At 40.5% G+C, this 14,956-nt stretch overlaps 1 protein-coding gene across 1 annotated transcript; it reads left to right on the top strand.

Annotated features, from left to right (window-relative positions):
• The first annotated feature begins 1,585 nt into the window (after positions 1 to 1,585).
• LOC110932904 lies at positions 1,586 to 2,527 on the top strand. The gene has a single exon (XM_022176155.1). The coding sequence runs from the start codon at positions 1,586 to 1,588 to the stop codon at positions 2,525 to 2,527; it is 942 nt and encodes a 313-aa protein (XP_022031847.1).
• The last annotated feature ends 12,429 nt before the right edge of the window (positions 2,528 to 14,956 follow it).

Below are 14,956 nucleotides of genomic sequence, written 5' to 3'. Positions count from 1 at the left end.
AATATCTTGAATGTTTATGCTCCACAAGGAGTGTTGGCTAAGAAAGAGCTTTGGGAGGAGCTTTATGAGCTTGTGATTAGTGTTGATGGTGTGTGGATTTTAATGCATTCTGATTCCACGAGGAGAGGAAGAATTGCTCGTTCAAACCCCCCGTGTGCTAGTAACTTCCATTCGTTTATATTTGATGCGGGGCTTTTTGAATTTGATATGTGGGGTTCTCAGTTCACTTGGCGCTCTGAAAATGGAAACAAGCTTAGCAAGCTTGATAGATTTCTAGTGAACTCCGATTTTCTCATCGGTTGGCCGGAGGCTCGTGTTCAAACTCTGCCCAGATTGTGGTAAGATCATAGTCCTATCATTTTGATTTCTAAAATGGTGAACTTTGGGGCTCGTCCCTTCCGAGTTTTCAATTCTTGGTTGGATAGAGATGGGTTTGCCGAGGTCGTGGAGGGTGCTTGTAACAGTTTTTCGGCCGACGGTCTTCCTCCAGATACTTATTTGATCAGAAAATTGGCTTTTATCCGTGAAAAAATAAGGGTTTGGCGTGATAAGATGATCCAGAAGGAAGGTGAGATCCGTAGGGTTGCTGAAGAAGAGTTAGAGGCTATGGATCGATCCTCGAGACTAGAGACCTGTTTGAAGAGGAAGAATGGATCCTAGCGGAAAACAAGAAAACTATTGCCGAGGTTGAGTTTGCAAAAGTTATGGATCTTAGAAAAAGATCTCGGGTCCGGTGGGCTAAAGAGGGTGAAGAGAATTCCAAGTTTTTTCATTCTATGATTAACAGTAGGAAAGCGTGCAATGTGATTCACGGTCTCAACATCGATGGTGAGTGGGTCTCAAAACCTTCCTTGGTTAAGAATGAGGTTTTTAATTCTTTTAGAGCTAAGTTTGTGGAGGAGTGGGTGGCACGACCCTCGTTCGTTTGTCCTAAATTGAAGAAGATTTCTGATTCTGATGCTTCTTGGGTTGAAGCTCAGTTTTCGTCCGTTGAGATTAAAGATGCCGTGTTTGAGTGTGGGGATGATCGGGCTCCCGGTCCAGATGGATTTAATTTCCGATTCTTCAAACGATTCTGGAGGCTTTTCGAAGATGACTTCTCGATGCTTATGGCGTCTTTCTTTGAGACTGGGGCGATTAATGTTGGATGTGGTTCTTCTTTTATTGCCCTCATTCCCAAAAAGAGAGACCCCTCGGATCTTAATGACTATCGGCCAATTACTCTTGTTGGGGTTGTCAACAAGGTGGTTTCCAAGATTTTGGCCAACAGGTTGAAAAAGGTTCTCGGGTCGGTCATTTCGGTTAACCAATATGCCTTCTTGAGTAACAGATTTATCCTGGATGGTCCTCTCATCATCAATGAGGTGTGTTCTTGGTTGAAAAAACACAAGAATAAAGCGTTCCTTTTCAAAATAGACTTTGAGAAGGCTTATGATAATATCAATTGGGGGTTTGTGGTGGAGGTATTTCGCCAGATGGGCTTTGGGATAGGTGGTGCAGATGGTTATGGGTTATTCTGTCCTCTGCTAGGGCTTCGGTGTTGGTGAATGGAGCGCCTACTTTCGAATTCAAGTGTGGCAAAGGTATGAGGCAGGGTGATCCCATATCTCCCTTTTTATTTGTGGCGGTTATGGAAGCTTTGTCATGCCTTATTGACAAGGCAATGGAGCTGGGTATTTTTTTTGGAATCAAGCTTCCCAATGACGGTCCGGTTTTGTCTCATTTATTCTTTGCTGATGATGCTTTGATTATTGGTGAATGGAATGAAAGCAATGCATTCAATATCGTGAGAATCTTAAGATGCTTCCATGTATGCTCCAGGCTCAGAATCAATTTGGGGAAGTCCAATATATATGGCATTGGGGTGGATTTGGCAAGTGTAGGAAATTTGGCGGAAGTGGTTGGCTGTAAGCCGGACTCCCTCCCCTTCAAGTATCTTGGGTTGAAGGTGGGGGCCAATATGAATCGTGTTAATAATTGGAGACCTGTGTATGATGTATTTGAATCTAGGCTTGCGTTATGGAAGTCGGCTCTGTTGTCTATCGGAGGTAGAATCACTCTCATTCGCTTGGTCCTGGTTAGTATTCCTAATTACTACTTTTCTCTTTATAAGGCTCCCGTGAAGGTTGTCAAGGATTTGGAATGCATGATTAAAAAGTTTCTTTGGGGAGAAACTAATGACATTAGAAAAACGCATTGGGTTGCATGGGACAAGATTTCTACCTCCATCAAATCGGATAGGCTGGGAATTTGTAAGTTGGCTAATGTCAACAAGGCACTTCTATGTAAGTGGGGGTGGAGATACAAAAAAGATAGTGATAATCTCTGGGTCAAAGTGGTGGATGCTATTCATTCTGGTGGGGCTGGCTGGTCGTTTCTTCCGACGAAGAAGTCGATTGGAGGAGTTTGGAACAATGTTGTGTCGGTTATCAATAAACCCATTGTCGGTAACGCGCGTCTCCGTGGTTTTTTAGGGGTACGGTGGGAAGGGGGGATGATATCTTATTCTGGCTGGATCCTTGGTTAAGAGATGTCCCTCTCAACGAGGTTTTTACCCACTTATTTTCGCTGGAGTTGGTTAAAACATGTTAAGTCCGGGATCGGTTGTCAGGAAATTGGTTGTGGAAGCACGATCCTGATATGGATGACGAACGGGATGAGCTGGACGCTCTTATGCTTGCTATTGCGTCGGTTTCGTTGGCCGACAGGAAGGACGATTGGGTATGGTTACCCGATCAATCGGGCTCTTTTTCGGTAAGTTCGGTTAGAAAAGTCTTAGACGAGTTCTCTAATATCGGTAGTAACTTTGTGTTGAAGTTGTGTAAGTGGGTGCCGATTAAATGTAACGTTTTTGTTTGGAGAGCAGAGATGAATCGTATTCCGACTTCGGACGCTCTGTGTAGAAGAGGTATAGTAGTGGGTGATGGGGTCTGTCCGCTTTGCAAGACGGAAATCGAGACCGTGGAGCATCTCTTCACTTCGTGCATCTTCGCTGTGGTTCTGTGGCAGAAAATTAGTAGTTAGTGTAGAATTCCTCCCATATTTGCATTCTCTTTCAAAGATTTGATGGAGATTCATCTAGACAAAAATATCAACTCAAGGGACAGAGCAGTGGTTCACGGTATCATTTTTGCTGCTTGTTGGTATTTGTGGTCGGCTCGGAATAAGGCTGTCTTCTCGGGGGCTGAAATCAAAGTGGAAGGTATCTTTAGTGAAGTTAGGTCGCTTGGTTTTCTATGGTTTAAGAATAGAACTAGAAACAATCTTTTAGCTTGGCCGGATTGGTGTAAATTTGTAATTATGTAAGGTTTGTTTTGTTGTTGCCAGCCCGGTTTTCGGGTGTGGTTGTGTTAATGAAGTTTTCCTTTATAAAAAAGAACCTTATATTGGTCTGTGTAGAAAGAACAATCGGATTATTATCAATGCCGTAAAGTTACAATCAATGCATTAACCACTTTTACCACAAAATGCTTACCTTCCATGGGTAATGTTCCATTGAGAAAATTCAAGCTCAAGTTTAGGACTTCCAGGTAAGGTAGATTAGGTACTTCTGAAAACACCAGCCAAGTCAAGTCGAAAAAAACACTAGAAAAAATAAACCCTTAATGATTCAAGTAAAAAACTTATAAATTCCATAACCATAGTAGTAGGATAGCAATCTGCTTATGTTATTTAAGAGTTCTGAAATGATGTTGGAGAAAATCACATATACATACCATTTGCAAAAAGTCTTCCTCGTAAATAACAACCATCCAATGAAAGATATCTTAGTGATGGAAAAGCAGATATGGAACTCATGATGTCCGCATTGAAGTTGTTTCCTGCTAGATTTAAGTGTTCCACCGTGCTCATTGTGGTACCTAATGAATGGATGCATGTGAGTGAAAGCAGAATGCTCAATTAATACATTGACTGAACCAATTCTTAAACTCATGCCACTACACCAAGTAAAAGATATTTTCTGGGTTTGTAAATTTCGTGTTGAATTTTTCTTAAATGTAGAGCTTGGGAGTATGTTTATGGGGTTGTACTGGTGCAGTGGCGAAATGTTAACGTCTTTAAAATATACTGCCTCACCGGCATATGAAGAAATCTTTGAAAGAAATAGAATTTATAAACACATTTTAACAACTTAAATACCATTTAATGTGAGTGAGTTGAGGTCACACCAGCTCAAGTCGAGTGCCTTTAACTCTTTCAAGGGAGATAATTCTACACAAAAGACATTTTTAGTTAATAAATAATGGTGTCAATATTTTAGTTGTATTCTTAATGATGTTGCTTTTACAAGAAATTTACATGCCTTGCATTTTCTTACTCTGCTCCCATTTATCGAATTCCATGGACCAAAGAAGAATATGAGCTTCTTGTCGCCTACATCCTTTTGGTTGAATTGTCTGGTTGAACAGACTAAATAAGAAGACGACCTTGTCCTCAAATCTGTATGTTCGATTATGCAGTAAAGAAAACTATTTCACGCAACCCATTTTGGTTGCTGTGAATCTACCCAACAAAAAGTCATATTTTCAGATCTGCTGCAATGATCGGGAAAGTTAAAACCACAAAAAATAGGTTCACTTCAGATCAACTCCATTTGCAAATCATCCCCTGCTTGAACGGCGCGGAGGCTATGTTGATGCACTTGTGTCTGTACTTTGTCTGTATTCGGTCTGTATGTAAAACCATGTCCTAGTTAGTCTGTAAGTTGACCGAGTCAACCATCCTCCAGATTGACTTGGTCAAACTGTTAGTTATTGGTTGTCATTTGTCTGGCTCGAAGGATGAACATCGAAGGATAATGCTGATCCTTCGATGAACTCGAAAGATATCCTTCGAATGGATGATCGATAGATCATCCTTGGAAGTGATTACTGATCCTTCGAAAGCATTGTAGTCGATAGATGATCCTTCGACCATCTATCGAATCCTTCGAACATGACAACCTGGGCTGGGTATATATATACCCATGCAGTGTATGTGAGAAGATAGATGCACACATAGAGAGATAGAAAGTTGAGAGCATTCTGTCCGAAAACACACACACATACTTGAGAGTTTGCAAGTTAGATTTGTAAACATTGTGCTTGTAACCGGAACCTTCATACGTATTAATACAGTGGTGTTAATCGGTGAACTTTGTGTGTTTGTGTTTATGCTTGCTTCATCCCGGTTTGCTTGCTAGCTTGGATTCCGCACTCGCTAGTGTGTTTGTATAACAAGGTTTAGGTTCGTCATCCTCCGTAGAGGGACCTACAAGTGGTATCAGAGCTTGGCTCTTTACCTTGTTTAAAACCGGGTTGTTTGAGTTCTTGGTGTGTTTGGACACTTGGTTTAGGACCCGTTTTGGTGGTTTTTCTTGCATCTCTAAACTGAAAAACGGTTTCTAAACCTTCGGGAGTGTTCTTGAAAACTTGTTTTTTAAGTGACTTTGTGTTTTCCGGCCATATCTCCGGTCATATCTCCGGTAACTGGTTCTGGATAAGGTGTTCCATTTTTGGAATATTTTATTTCAAAATCAGAGTTGGTGGGAAAAGGTGAGGTCTGACCATTCCTTTTGCCGAAAGTTGACTTCACCAACCCATCACCTTTTCACCAACCTGTCCCATCGTGTCAGTGTGTCAGAAGCTTCCGAAAGATATCCTTCGACTTCGAAAGATCATCTTTCGATCAGAGACAGCTCGACAGATTAGCATCTTTCGAGTAGTCTTTCGAAGTCTAAACATTATCTTTCGTTTCTGGAATCTTTTCGAAAGTTAGTTGTCCGAAAGATAAGGATTTATCTCGAAAGATAAGGATCTTTCATTGAGAATCTTTCGAGATCAGTATTTGAAAGATAAAGATCTTTCGAACTGTGAATCTTTCGCGATAATTTCTCGAAAGATAAGGATCTTTCATTGTGAATCTTTCGAAGACTTTGCTCGAAACTCAACAGTAATCTTTCGATCACTGTTGATCCTTCGAACAAGTCTTGATCTTTCGAACAGGTCAGAATCTTTCAATTCTTGTCTGTTTGAACTTAACAGTTTGTGTTTGTGAAGGTTTTACAATTATTATCTCATCAACATGAGTTGTACAAGTCCCTGGGATTGGAGTTTAAACTCACAATCTAGTCAAGAACTAACTTCTGTTGATGCTTGGGCGAAGAGTATGTTTCCATCGCCTTCAATTAGTCCAAGTCAATGGGCCTTGGTTTCCAATCAAAGTCAAAGCATTCAAAATCTTCTTATTAGCGAAAGCGAAACGGGCAGCAACAATCGTCCACCAAAGTTGAATCACATGAACGATTTTCCATCATGGAAAAACCGCTTTCACACGTATGTTCAAGGGCAAAGCACCGATCTATGGACGTGTTTCATCAATCCGTTCAATGCAGCTCTTGAGGTTGCTGCGTCCACTTCAGAAGGTTATGCCAACATGCTTGAACCTGACAAGAAATCTTATGAATTGGAGAAAAAGGCCTTTGCAACACTTACACAAGCGCTCAATAAAGATATTTATCATCAGTTCTCCTACTGCAAGAACACGAAAACACTGTGGGATGCCTTGGTTGCTAGAGGAGAAGGCAATGCAGCTACGCGAAAGTCTCGTCATGATTTGTCGAAGAAAGAGTTTGACTCGTTTCAGTTCTTGGAAAACGAGACTCTAAATGATATGACAACACGTTTCTATCATCTGATCAGTGAAATGTGTGCTTACGGGGTTATTGCTACTCAACAAGACATGGTGAACAAGTTTGTTGACGCGTTACCTCCTAAGTGGAGTTCTTTCATTGAGTTGTTGAAGCACACTGGAACTCTAGACACGGTTAATATCTATGAGTTCATTCAGAAACTGGAACATAAGAATGAGGAAGAAATCAGGAAAGCTAAGCGAGCTCCAGTTCCTCAAAATACGGAAATGTATCTTCCAGGCTTCGACATCTTAGCAAAATCCGCTGCTGCTCAGCAACCGAAAATGCAAACTGCTTTCGTGTCCAACACAAGTTCTCTTCCTTTTCCTCAGACCAATCCTGCTCCGGGTTTTGATCCAAGATCTTACATTCCAGTTCCATCACAGCCACCAGTTCAACCACAACAGCAAGCTCATTTCACAAGCGCTCCTCAACCTCCAAACCCTAACACTGTTCATGTTGACACTTCAAATCTTTCCCAAGTTAGTATAGAAGTTGCAAAGGAGCATGTAGAACTGATCAATACTATGGTCAGTGCCTACTGCGGGTTAGTTGCGGGTCAGATTGGAAACATCAACATGACACATGAAGATTATCAACAGATCGACAAGGATGAAATGGAGTTGATGGATATTAAGTGGGCATTTGCTAGTGCGGTTAGAAGGGCCAAAGACTTCATGGCTCGTACTGGTAGAACTTCGTTGGAAGGAAAGAAAGATACGAAGTATGGGTTTGATATTAATGCCGTCACGTGCTTTAATTGTGGCGAGAAAGGGCACTTCAAACGTGAGTGCACTCGACCAACAAAACAAGGCAATCACAACCCATTCAGAAACCAAGACAGGAGGATTGTGGCAGTCAACAACAATCAGAACTAGTCTGGACCATCAAATACCAATCGGGCTTTGACAGTTCAAGGTGATGAGGGATGTGACTGGTCTGTGCAGTTTGGTGACGGTGATCAAAGAAGTGGAACAGCTCTTTATGCAAAGATCATCAATCAAAAGTCATCTGAAAGTGATGATAGTTCTGGTTATTCTGGGAGTTCTGATGAAGAAAACTCTGTTTCTGGGGATAATCAATCAGAGTCTGAGTCAGATGTGAAGGAGGAAGCAAGTTCTGATATTCAGGAGTTATTGAATGAAGCTGATGAGCTGAAATGTCAGAAATCAATTCTGATTAGGAGGGCTGCTACTGCATCAAAGTAAATGTAGAAGTTCTTCTCTGAAGATGGAGCTTTTTCTTTTCAAACTGCCCTTATGGCAAATGTGTCAGCCTCTTCGAGTCAGGTAACTTCTGAACCTCCTGCTCCTAGTGTTTGTAAATCATGTGCTGACATGAAGCTTGAATCAGAAAAGCTTCATAGTCATAATCAAAGTTTGGTTATTGAACTATCGAAATGCAAAGAGGCAAATATGGCTTTAACTCGGAACGAAAAAGATTTTAAATCAGTAATTGAAACTTTAAAGAAAAACGTATCCGAAGTGAACAAAGTAGTTTACCACAAGCAAGTAAGTATAAATGAATACATTAACATTGTGGAAGAAACTAAGAAGCAATTAGCCATTGCCAAATCTGAGCATGATGCGATCAAACAGAAATTGGATAGTTATTCTAACTCCCGATTTGTGCTTGATCACATTATCGATGTTCAACAACTGAAGGGAAATCAGAAAGGCATAGGGTACAAGAAATGTCCGCCCCCTTTAATGAACAATTATACCAAGATGCCTGATGAGGAGGAAATGCCTCGGTATGAACCCAGTGTGCCTCTTGATGTTGAGGAATTTGCTACTGGCCTAGGGTTCAAACCGGACAATTCTTCAAACGCATCCACAAAGCAGCAAGAAACTTCAACATCCATGAATCAAAGTCCTCCAATTATTGAGGATTATGAGTCATCGGATGATGAACCAGAATTGGATGTAGGTGATCAGGATAAATCACTTGGCAAGCTGAAAGGAGTAGTCATTCCTGTTGAGAATCACATCTTGTGTGATCCTGATACTCCCTCTGTCTCATCAGTCGAGAAACAAGTGATAGATCCTGTTAAGGTTGAAAAGAAGTCGGTGTTTACTGTTAAAAGCAGTAATGTGTTGTATACATTGGTTGGAGATAATAAAATCTACTCAAATCACGTTTTTCCAATTAAAAATGTAAATCAATCTTTGATTGATAAAGTCTTTGAAGACAACACAAACAAATTTTTGGGAAAAACACTTCCAGGAATTGTGGTAACACAATGTGATCCAATTCCTAAGGCTGAGATTAGAAAACAACTTAGAAATCAAAAATATCCAACCACTCAACAACATAGTGCTTCTAATGGTAAACAACCAGTCAAACGAGCTCAAAAGCATAAAGTCTCTCAGATGAAGTCTGAAACAAAAGGAGGCCAATTTCAAAAGAAAGCAAAAGATGTCAAGTTTGTGTCATCCAAGGGTACTGATAAGATTGAAACTTTTGAGAACAAATCTAACACAGATTTTGTAAAACAAGTCACAATCTTAAAACGAAACAGTGATAACAATTACACACAACATACAAATGGGTGTGATGAAAAGGCTAGTACCTCAGGGTCCACGACTTCGACATCTTGTGGTCGATCAAGTTCTCCTAAGGTTGTTGAAAGGAGAACATGTTTTAAATGTGGAGAAATTGGGCATATCATCAGAAACTGCCCAAATGCTCCAAAGCAAAAATTTGTTGAGAAAGCCCCACCTGAAACAATTCATCCTCAACGTCGATCAGTTTCACCTAAAAATGATAAACGAACTGTAAAAGAACACGAAACTAAACAACGACGTAAGAATATGAAAACTGTTGAAAAAGCTTTAAAATCTGAAGTTAAAACAGTTCAAAAGGAACCAAGTGTGTCACAACCTACAAAACCAGAATCTTCAAAAACTGGTAGGCAAAAACGACCTTGGTTACCTAAAGCGAGTGACAATTCAAGGGGAGCAGTTGTTCTTAAAAACCATCAAGAGATTGATATCACGTTTCGCGATGCTCAGGGACGACCCAAGACCACTAAGGCTTGGGTCCCCATTCTCAACTGATGTTTTTCTTGACATGTGCAGGGTGTTCCAGGAGGAACTATTAACAGTCATTGGATTGTTAATAGTGGAGCATCTAGGCACATGACTGGCGACTTACGGCTTCTTTACGACGTGAGAAATATTAGAGGAGGCTATGTCGCATTTGCGGGAGATAAAGGTGGATATATCACTGGAGAGGGAAGTGTCTCCAATGGTATTGTTTGTTTCGACAAGATCAACTATGTGAAGCAAATTGATCATAATCTTCTGAGCGTGTCGCAAATCTGCGATAAAAAGTTCACCGTGCATTTTGATGATGCCGGCTGTTATGTGCTTAAACCTGGATTCAAAATTCCACAAGAATGGATTCTCTTATCGGCTCCGAGAGTTAATGATCTTTATATTCTCGATATGAGCCAGGCGATTACAACATCTGCACAAGTCACTTGCTTTGTCTCTAAAGCCACAGAAAAGGAGTCAATATCATGGCACAGAAGAATGGGACACATTCACTTGAGGAAAATGAACCATTTGGTGAAAAACAATCTTGTGAATGGTGTGCCTGTAAGAAGTTTTCATTTGCAAGATATCTGTGTCTCGTGCCAAAAGGGGAAGCAAACGAAGAAATCCCATCCCTTGAAGAAAATCAACACGGTCAGCATGCCGCTCGAACGTCTTCATATGGACCTCTTTGGACCTATGAAGCACAAGACAATGTTCAGTGATGCATATTGTCTAGTAGTTACTGATGACTACTATAGATTTTCTTGGGTATCCTTCATGGCACACAAAAGTGAAACTCCTATCATCCTCAAGGATCTTATCACTATGTTGGAGAATCTCTATACGTTGAAAGTGAAAAGGATCCGAAGCGACAATGGAACCGAATTCAAGAATCAAGTTATGGATGAGTTTTGTACTTCTAAAGGCATTCTTCATGAGTACAGTTCTCGTTATACTCCACAACAAAACGGTGTCGCGGAGAGGAAGAATCGAACGATTATAGAAACTGCTAGAACAATGTTAGTTGAGTCGGAACTCCCTATTCAATTCTGGGGAGAGGCTGTGTCGACTGTGTGCTACACACTTAACAGAGTTCTTACAGTAAAGAGACATGGCAAGACTTGTTTCGAACTCCTTCAGAAAAGGAAACCGGATCTTTCTTACCTGGAACCTTTTGGTGGTCCTTGTACCATGATTGAACCAGATGGCAAATTTGGTGCTAAGGCTATCGAGGGCTACTTCCTTGGATACCAAACTCCAAACTTTCGTGTCTGGAATCTAACTACCAAAAAGGTAGAGCTATGGAGTGAGGTGAGGGTTCAAAGGTATACGAGTCCTGTTAGGGCTCCGGGTGATCCGTGGATGTTCGATTATGATGGACTGTTTGACTCCTTCAATCTGCCAACCTTTGACGAAGAATCAGCAGCGGCCAGAATGTTGTTGGAAAGTGACAACGCTGCTGTCTCGCCTTTGGTTAGACCTATTGTTGTTGACCCTCAAGGTTCTTCATCTATCAACAATATGGCTCAAAATGAGGTTTATGAAGATGCTGCTGACTATAATGAGTCTCCTGAAGATGATGAATATCATGATGCAGCTGAAGGATCTTCTGCTCCAGTTGCTCCTGTTCAAGGTGCTTCTGTTGATACATCTCATGTGCAGAATGTGGATACTGCTGAAGGGAATGCATCCACCTCTACACACATCCCTGGTGTGGAGTTGGTTGTTGATCTTAATTTTAACAATTTGGGTATCAATGATCGTGTGCCTGATAATCCTGAAATGAGGATTCATGATACCTATCCCCAGCAGAACATAATAGGAGATGTCCATCGCGGTGTGCAGACGCGTAATCAGCTGAGAAACAACCGGAATGCTGGTTTGTATTCAGCTATAAGAGAATCTGGTCAACAGAATGACTGGTCCTTCGCGTGTTACGTGTCACAAGAAGAACCAAAATCGTGGAAAGAAGCGATGAAAGACAGCTCATGGGTTGAAGCCATGCAGGAAGAATTGGTGCAATTTCAAAAGCTTGGTGTTTGGAAGCTTGTCGAGAAATCGGAGAACTACAAGAAGATTGGCACTTGATGGGTTTTCAAATGCAAGAAGGACGACCGTGGAGTGGTTATTCGAAACAAGGCACGTTTAGTCGTTCAAGGTTTTCGTCAGATAGAAGGCATCGACTACAACGAAGTGTATGCACCAGTGGCACGTCTCGAAGCAATTCGGATTTTTCTAGCCTATGCGTCCTTCAAAGGATTCAAGGTTTATCAGATGGACGTGAAGAGTGCATACTTACATGGTGTGGTAGAAGAAGAGGTGTATGTCGAACAGCCTCCAGGTTTTGAAGATCCTATCCATCCCGATCGGGTTTGGTTGCTCAACAAAGCTCTCTATGGTCTTCATCAAGCACCGCGAGCTTGGTACGCAACCTTATCCAACTATCTGCTGGAGAACGGTTTTCGACGGGGTCTTATCGACTGTACTCTCTTCATCAAAGAACAAGTTGGAGATCTTCTTCTGGTACAGGTATATGTTGATGATATTATTTTTGGTTCTACTAATGATGTTTTGTGCAGGAATTTCGAGCGTATAATGCAGGATAAATTCGAGATGAGTGCTATGGGGGAAATGAATTTCTTCTTGGGCCTTCAAGTGCAACAAACGGAGTCTGGGATCTTCATCCATCAGACTAAATATGTTGGTGACATCTTGAACCGGTTTCAGATGTCTGATGCAACGCCCATTGGTACCCCATTAGCAGTAAATCACGGAATTACTCCAGATTTGAAGGGAGAAGCTGTTAGCCCTTCATATTACCGCGCTATGATCGGATCTCTTATGTACCTCACAGCATCAAGGCCAGACATAATGTACCCAACGTGCCTGCTTGCCAGATATCAAGTCAATCCAAAGGACTCTCATCTTGCAGCTGTAAAAAGGATTTTTCGTTATTTGAAGGCTTATCCAGACACCGGTCTGTGGTATCCGAGGGATAATAACTTTGAATTGGTCGCATTCAGTGATTCTGATTTTGGCGGATGCAAAATCGACGGCAAATCCACAACGGCTGGATGTCAGTTTTTAGGAAATCGCCTAGTCACATGGCAATGCAAGAAGCAGACGTGTGTCGCAACATCAACATGCGAAGCTGAATACATTGCTGCCTCAAGTTGTTGCGCTCAAGTTCTTTGGATCCAACAACAATTGCGGGACTACGGTTTTGAATTCCTAACTACACCTATTTACGTTGATAATTCTGCTGCATTACAGATCACTAGAAATCCTGTGCAGCATTCAAAGACCAAACACAGCGAAATCAAGTATCACTTCATACGTGACTGCTTTGAGAAAAGATTAATCGATGTTGTTAAGGTCCACACCGATGACCAACGTGCCGACTTATTTACCAAAGCATTTGACAAATCAAGATTTGACTTTTTATTATTGGTAAACGGCATTAAGGTCAAGCAAGAGTAAACCAACATCGGAAAATCATTTTTGTAAATACCTTTGTGTTTTTAAATTTATCTTAGTTTATTGATTTTAGGGGGAGTAAATTCAAAAATATGAAAATCCAAAAACATCGAAAAAATTTCAAAAACACAAAAACAATAGAAAATCAAAAATGAGTTTCCTGGCGAGAAAAAGAGAAAGTGATAGTACATCAGTGGTCTATCCAAGCCTCTTTAAACCTTAAATGAAAAACGATAAGCAGCTCTATATAAGATGTATCGGTAGGCTCACAATCATTTTAAAGTGTGCAGGGTGATATAAATCTTAAACCGACTGAAGACCAGGTGGGAACCATTCATTGGCATATGGTCTTAGAACCGAAATTTCGTTTGATAGATTGCCGAGGTTCTGAGATATTCGGTCTTTATGCTGCTTATCATCTGGGTATCATGGTTGCTTCTATAAATAGACTATGTCTAAGATCTTCCATGATACTATACATACGTGTACATAATACATATTCATTCGACCTCAATAAGTGATAAACAATCACATGTCCAAATCAAATAAGTGATAAAATATCACATTTATCCGGGAGTCAAGTTCGTCTCTCTGCTGTACGGAAGTACTGACCTGTTCACGGACTTGCTCATGTGCCCTCATGCATATGAAAATCAAGTTGCTCATCAATAAGTGATTATATCACAAAGGGCTTGTTTTCAAATCAAAATAAGTGAGAATCTCACATCATATACGGTCAAACAGATGATAATCGGTATACTCACCGGTAAGATGAACCCTCGTGCATACCTTGATACGGGAATGTGTCGTGATGTGGATGAACACCGGTCGGTAAGTATAAATTATACCTTAACGTATCTCCTAAACATGATTACATCTGATAAGTTGAGCTTAAGTGGACAACAATACCGATAATTGTTATAGGATGCTTATCTTAATGTTAACTAACTGAACAACAAGAGCGTTTTGGCATGACCGTACACTGATATGATTCTCTTACCCTCGAAACTCGCAAAAAGATTGTCTGTACATATTTATTTACTACTTTCAGTCTTTACATTTGAAAAATTCAAAAATACCAAAAATATTTTATTTCTTCTTTATTTTCGATCGTGCGATGTTGGAACTCGAGTCTTCGTTGCCTGAAACCTGAACGAAAACCGAAATTGACTAAATCTTCATAAACGGTCGAAATTTGCAAGTTTTTGAAAGCTAAAGGCTGAAATTGTCGAGTATGTTTATGGGGTTGTACTGGTGCAGTGGCGAAATGTTAACGTCTTTAAAATATAGTGCCTCACCGGCATATGAAGAAATCTTTGAAAGAAATAGAATTTATAAACACATTTTAACAACTTAAATACCATTTAATGTGAGTGAGTTGAGGTCACACCAGCTCAAGTCGAGTGCCTTTAACTCTTTCAAGGGAGATAATTCTACACAAAAGACATTTTTAGTTAATAAATAATGGTGTCAATATTTTAGTTGTATTCTTAATGATGTTGCTTTTACAAGAAATTTACATGCCTTGCATTTTCTTACTCTGCTCCCATTTATCGAATTCCATGGACCAAAGAAGAATATGAGCTTCTTGTCGCCTACATCCTTTCGGTTGAATTGTCTGGTTGAACAGACTAAATAAGAAGACGACCTTGTCCTCAAATCTGTATGTTCGATTATGCGGTAAAGAAAACTATTTCACGCAACCCATTTTGGTCGCTGTGAATCTACCCAACAAAAAGTCATATTTTCAGATCTGCTGTAATGATCC

Source organism: Helianthus annuus, chromosome 4 (genome assembly GCF_002127325.2).
Source record: "Helianthus annuus cultivar XRQ/B chromosome 4, HanXRQr2.0-SUNRISE, whole genome shotgun sequence".
In the NCBI taxonomy this organism is placed as follows: Eukaryota; Viridiplantae; Streptophyta; class Magnoliopsida; order Asterales; family Asteraceae; genus Helianthus; species Helianthus annuus.
This window is presented reverse-complemented; position numbering and strand designations above follow the sequence as displayed.

Excerpts from the sequence above, each read along its gene's own strand:
- LOC110932904 (XM_022176155.1), top strand. The coding sequence starts at position 1,586 with ATGAGGCAGGGTGATCCCATATCTCCCTTTTTATTTGTGGCGGTTATG.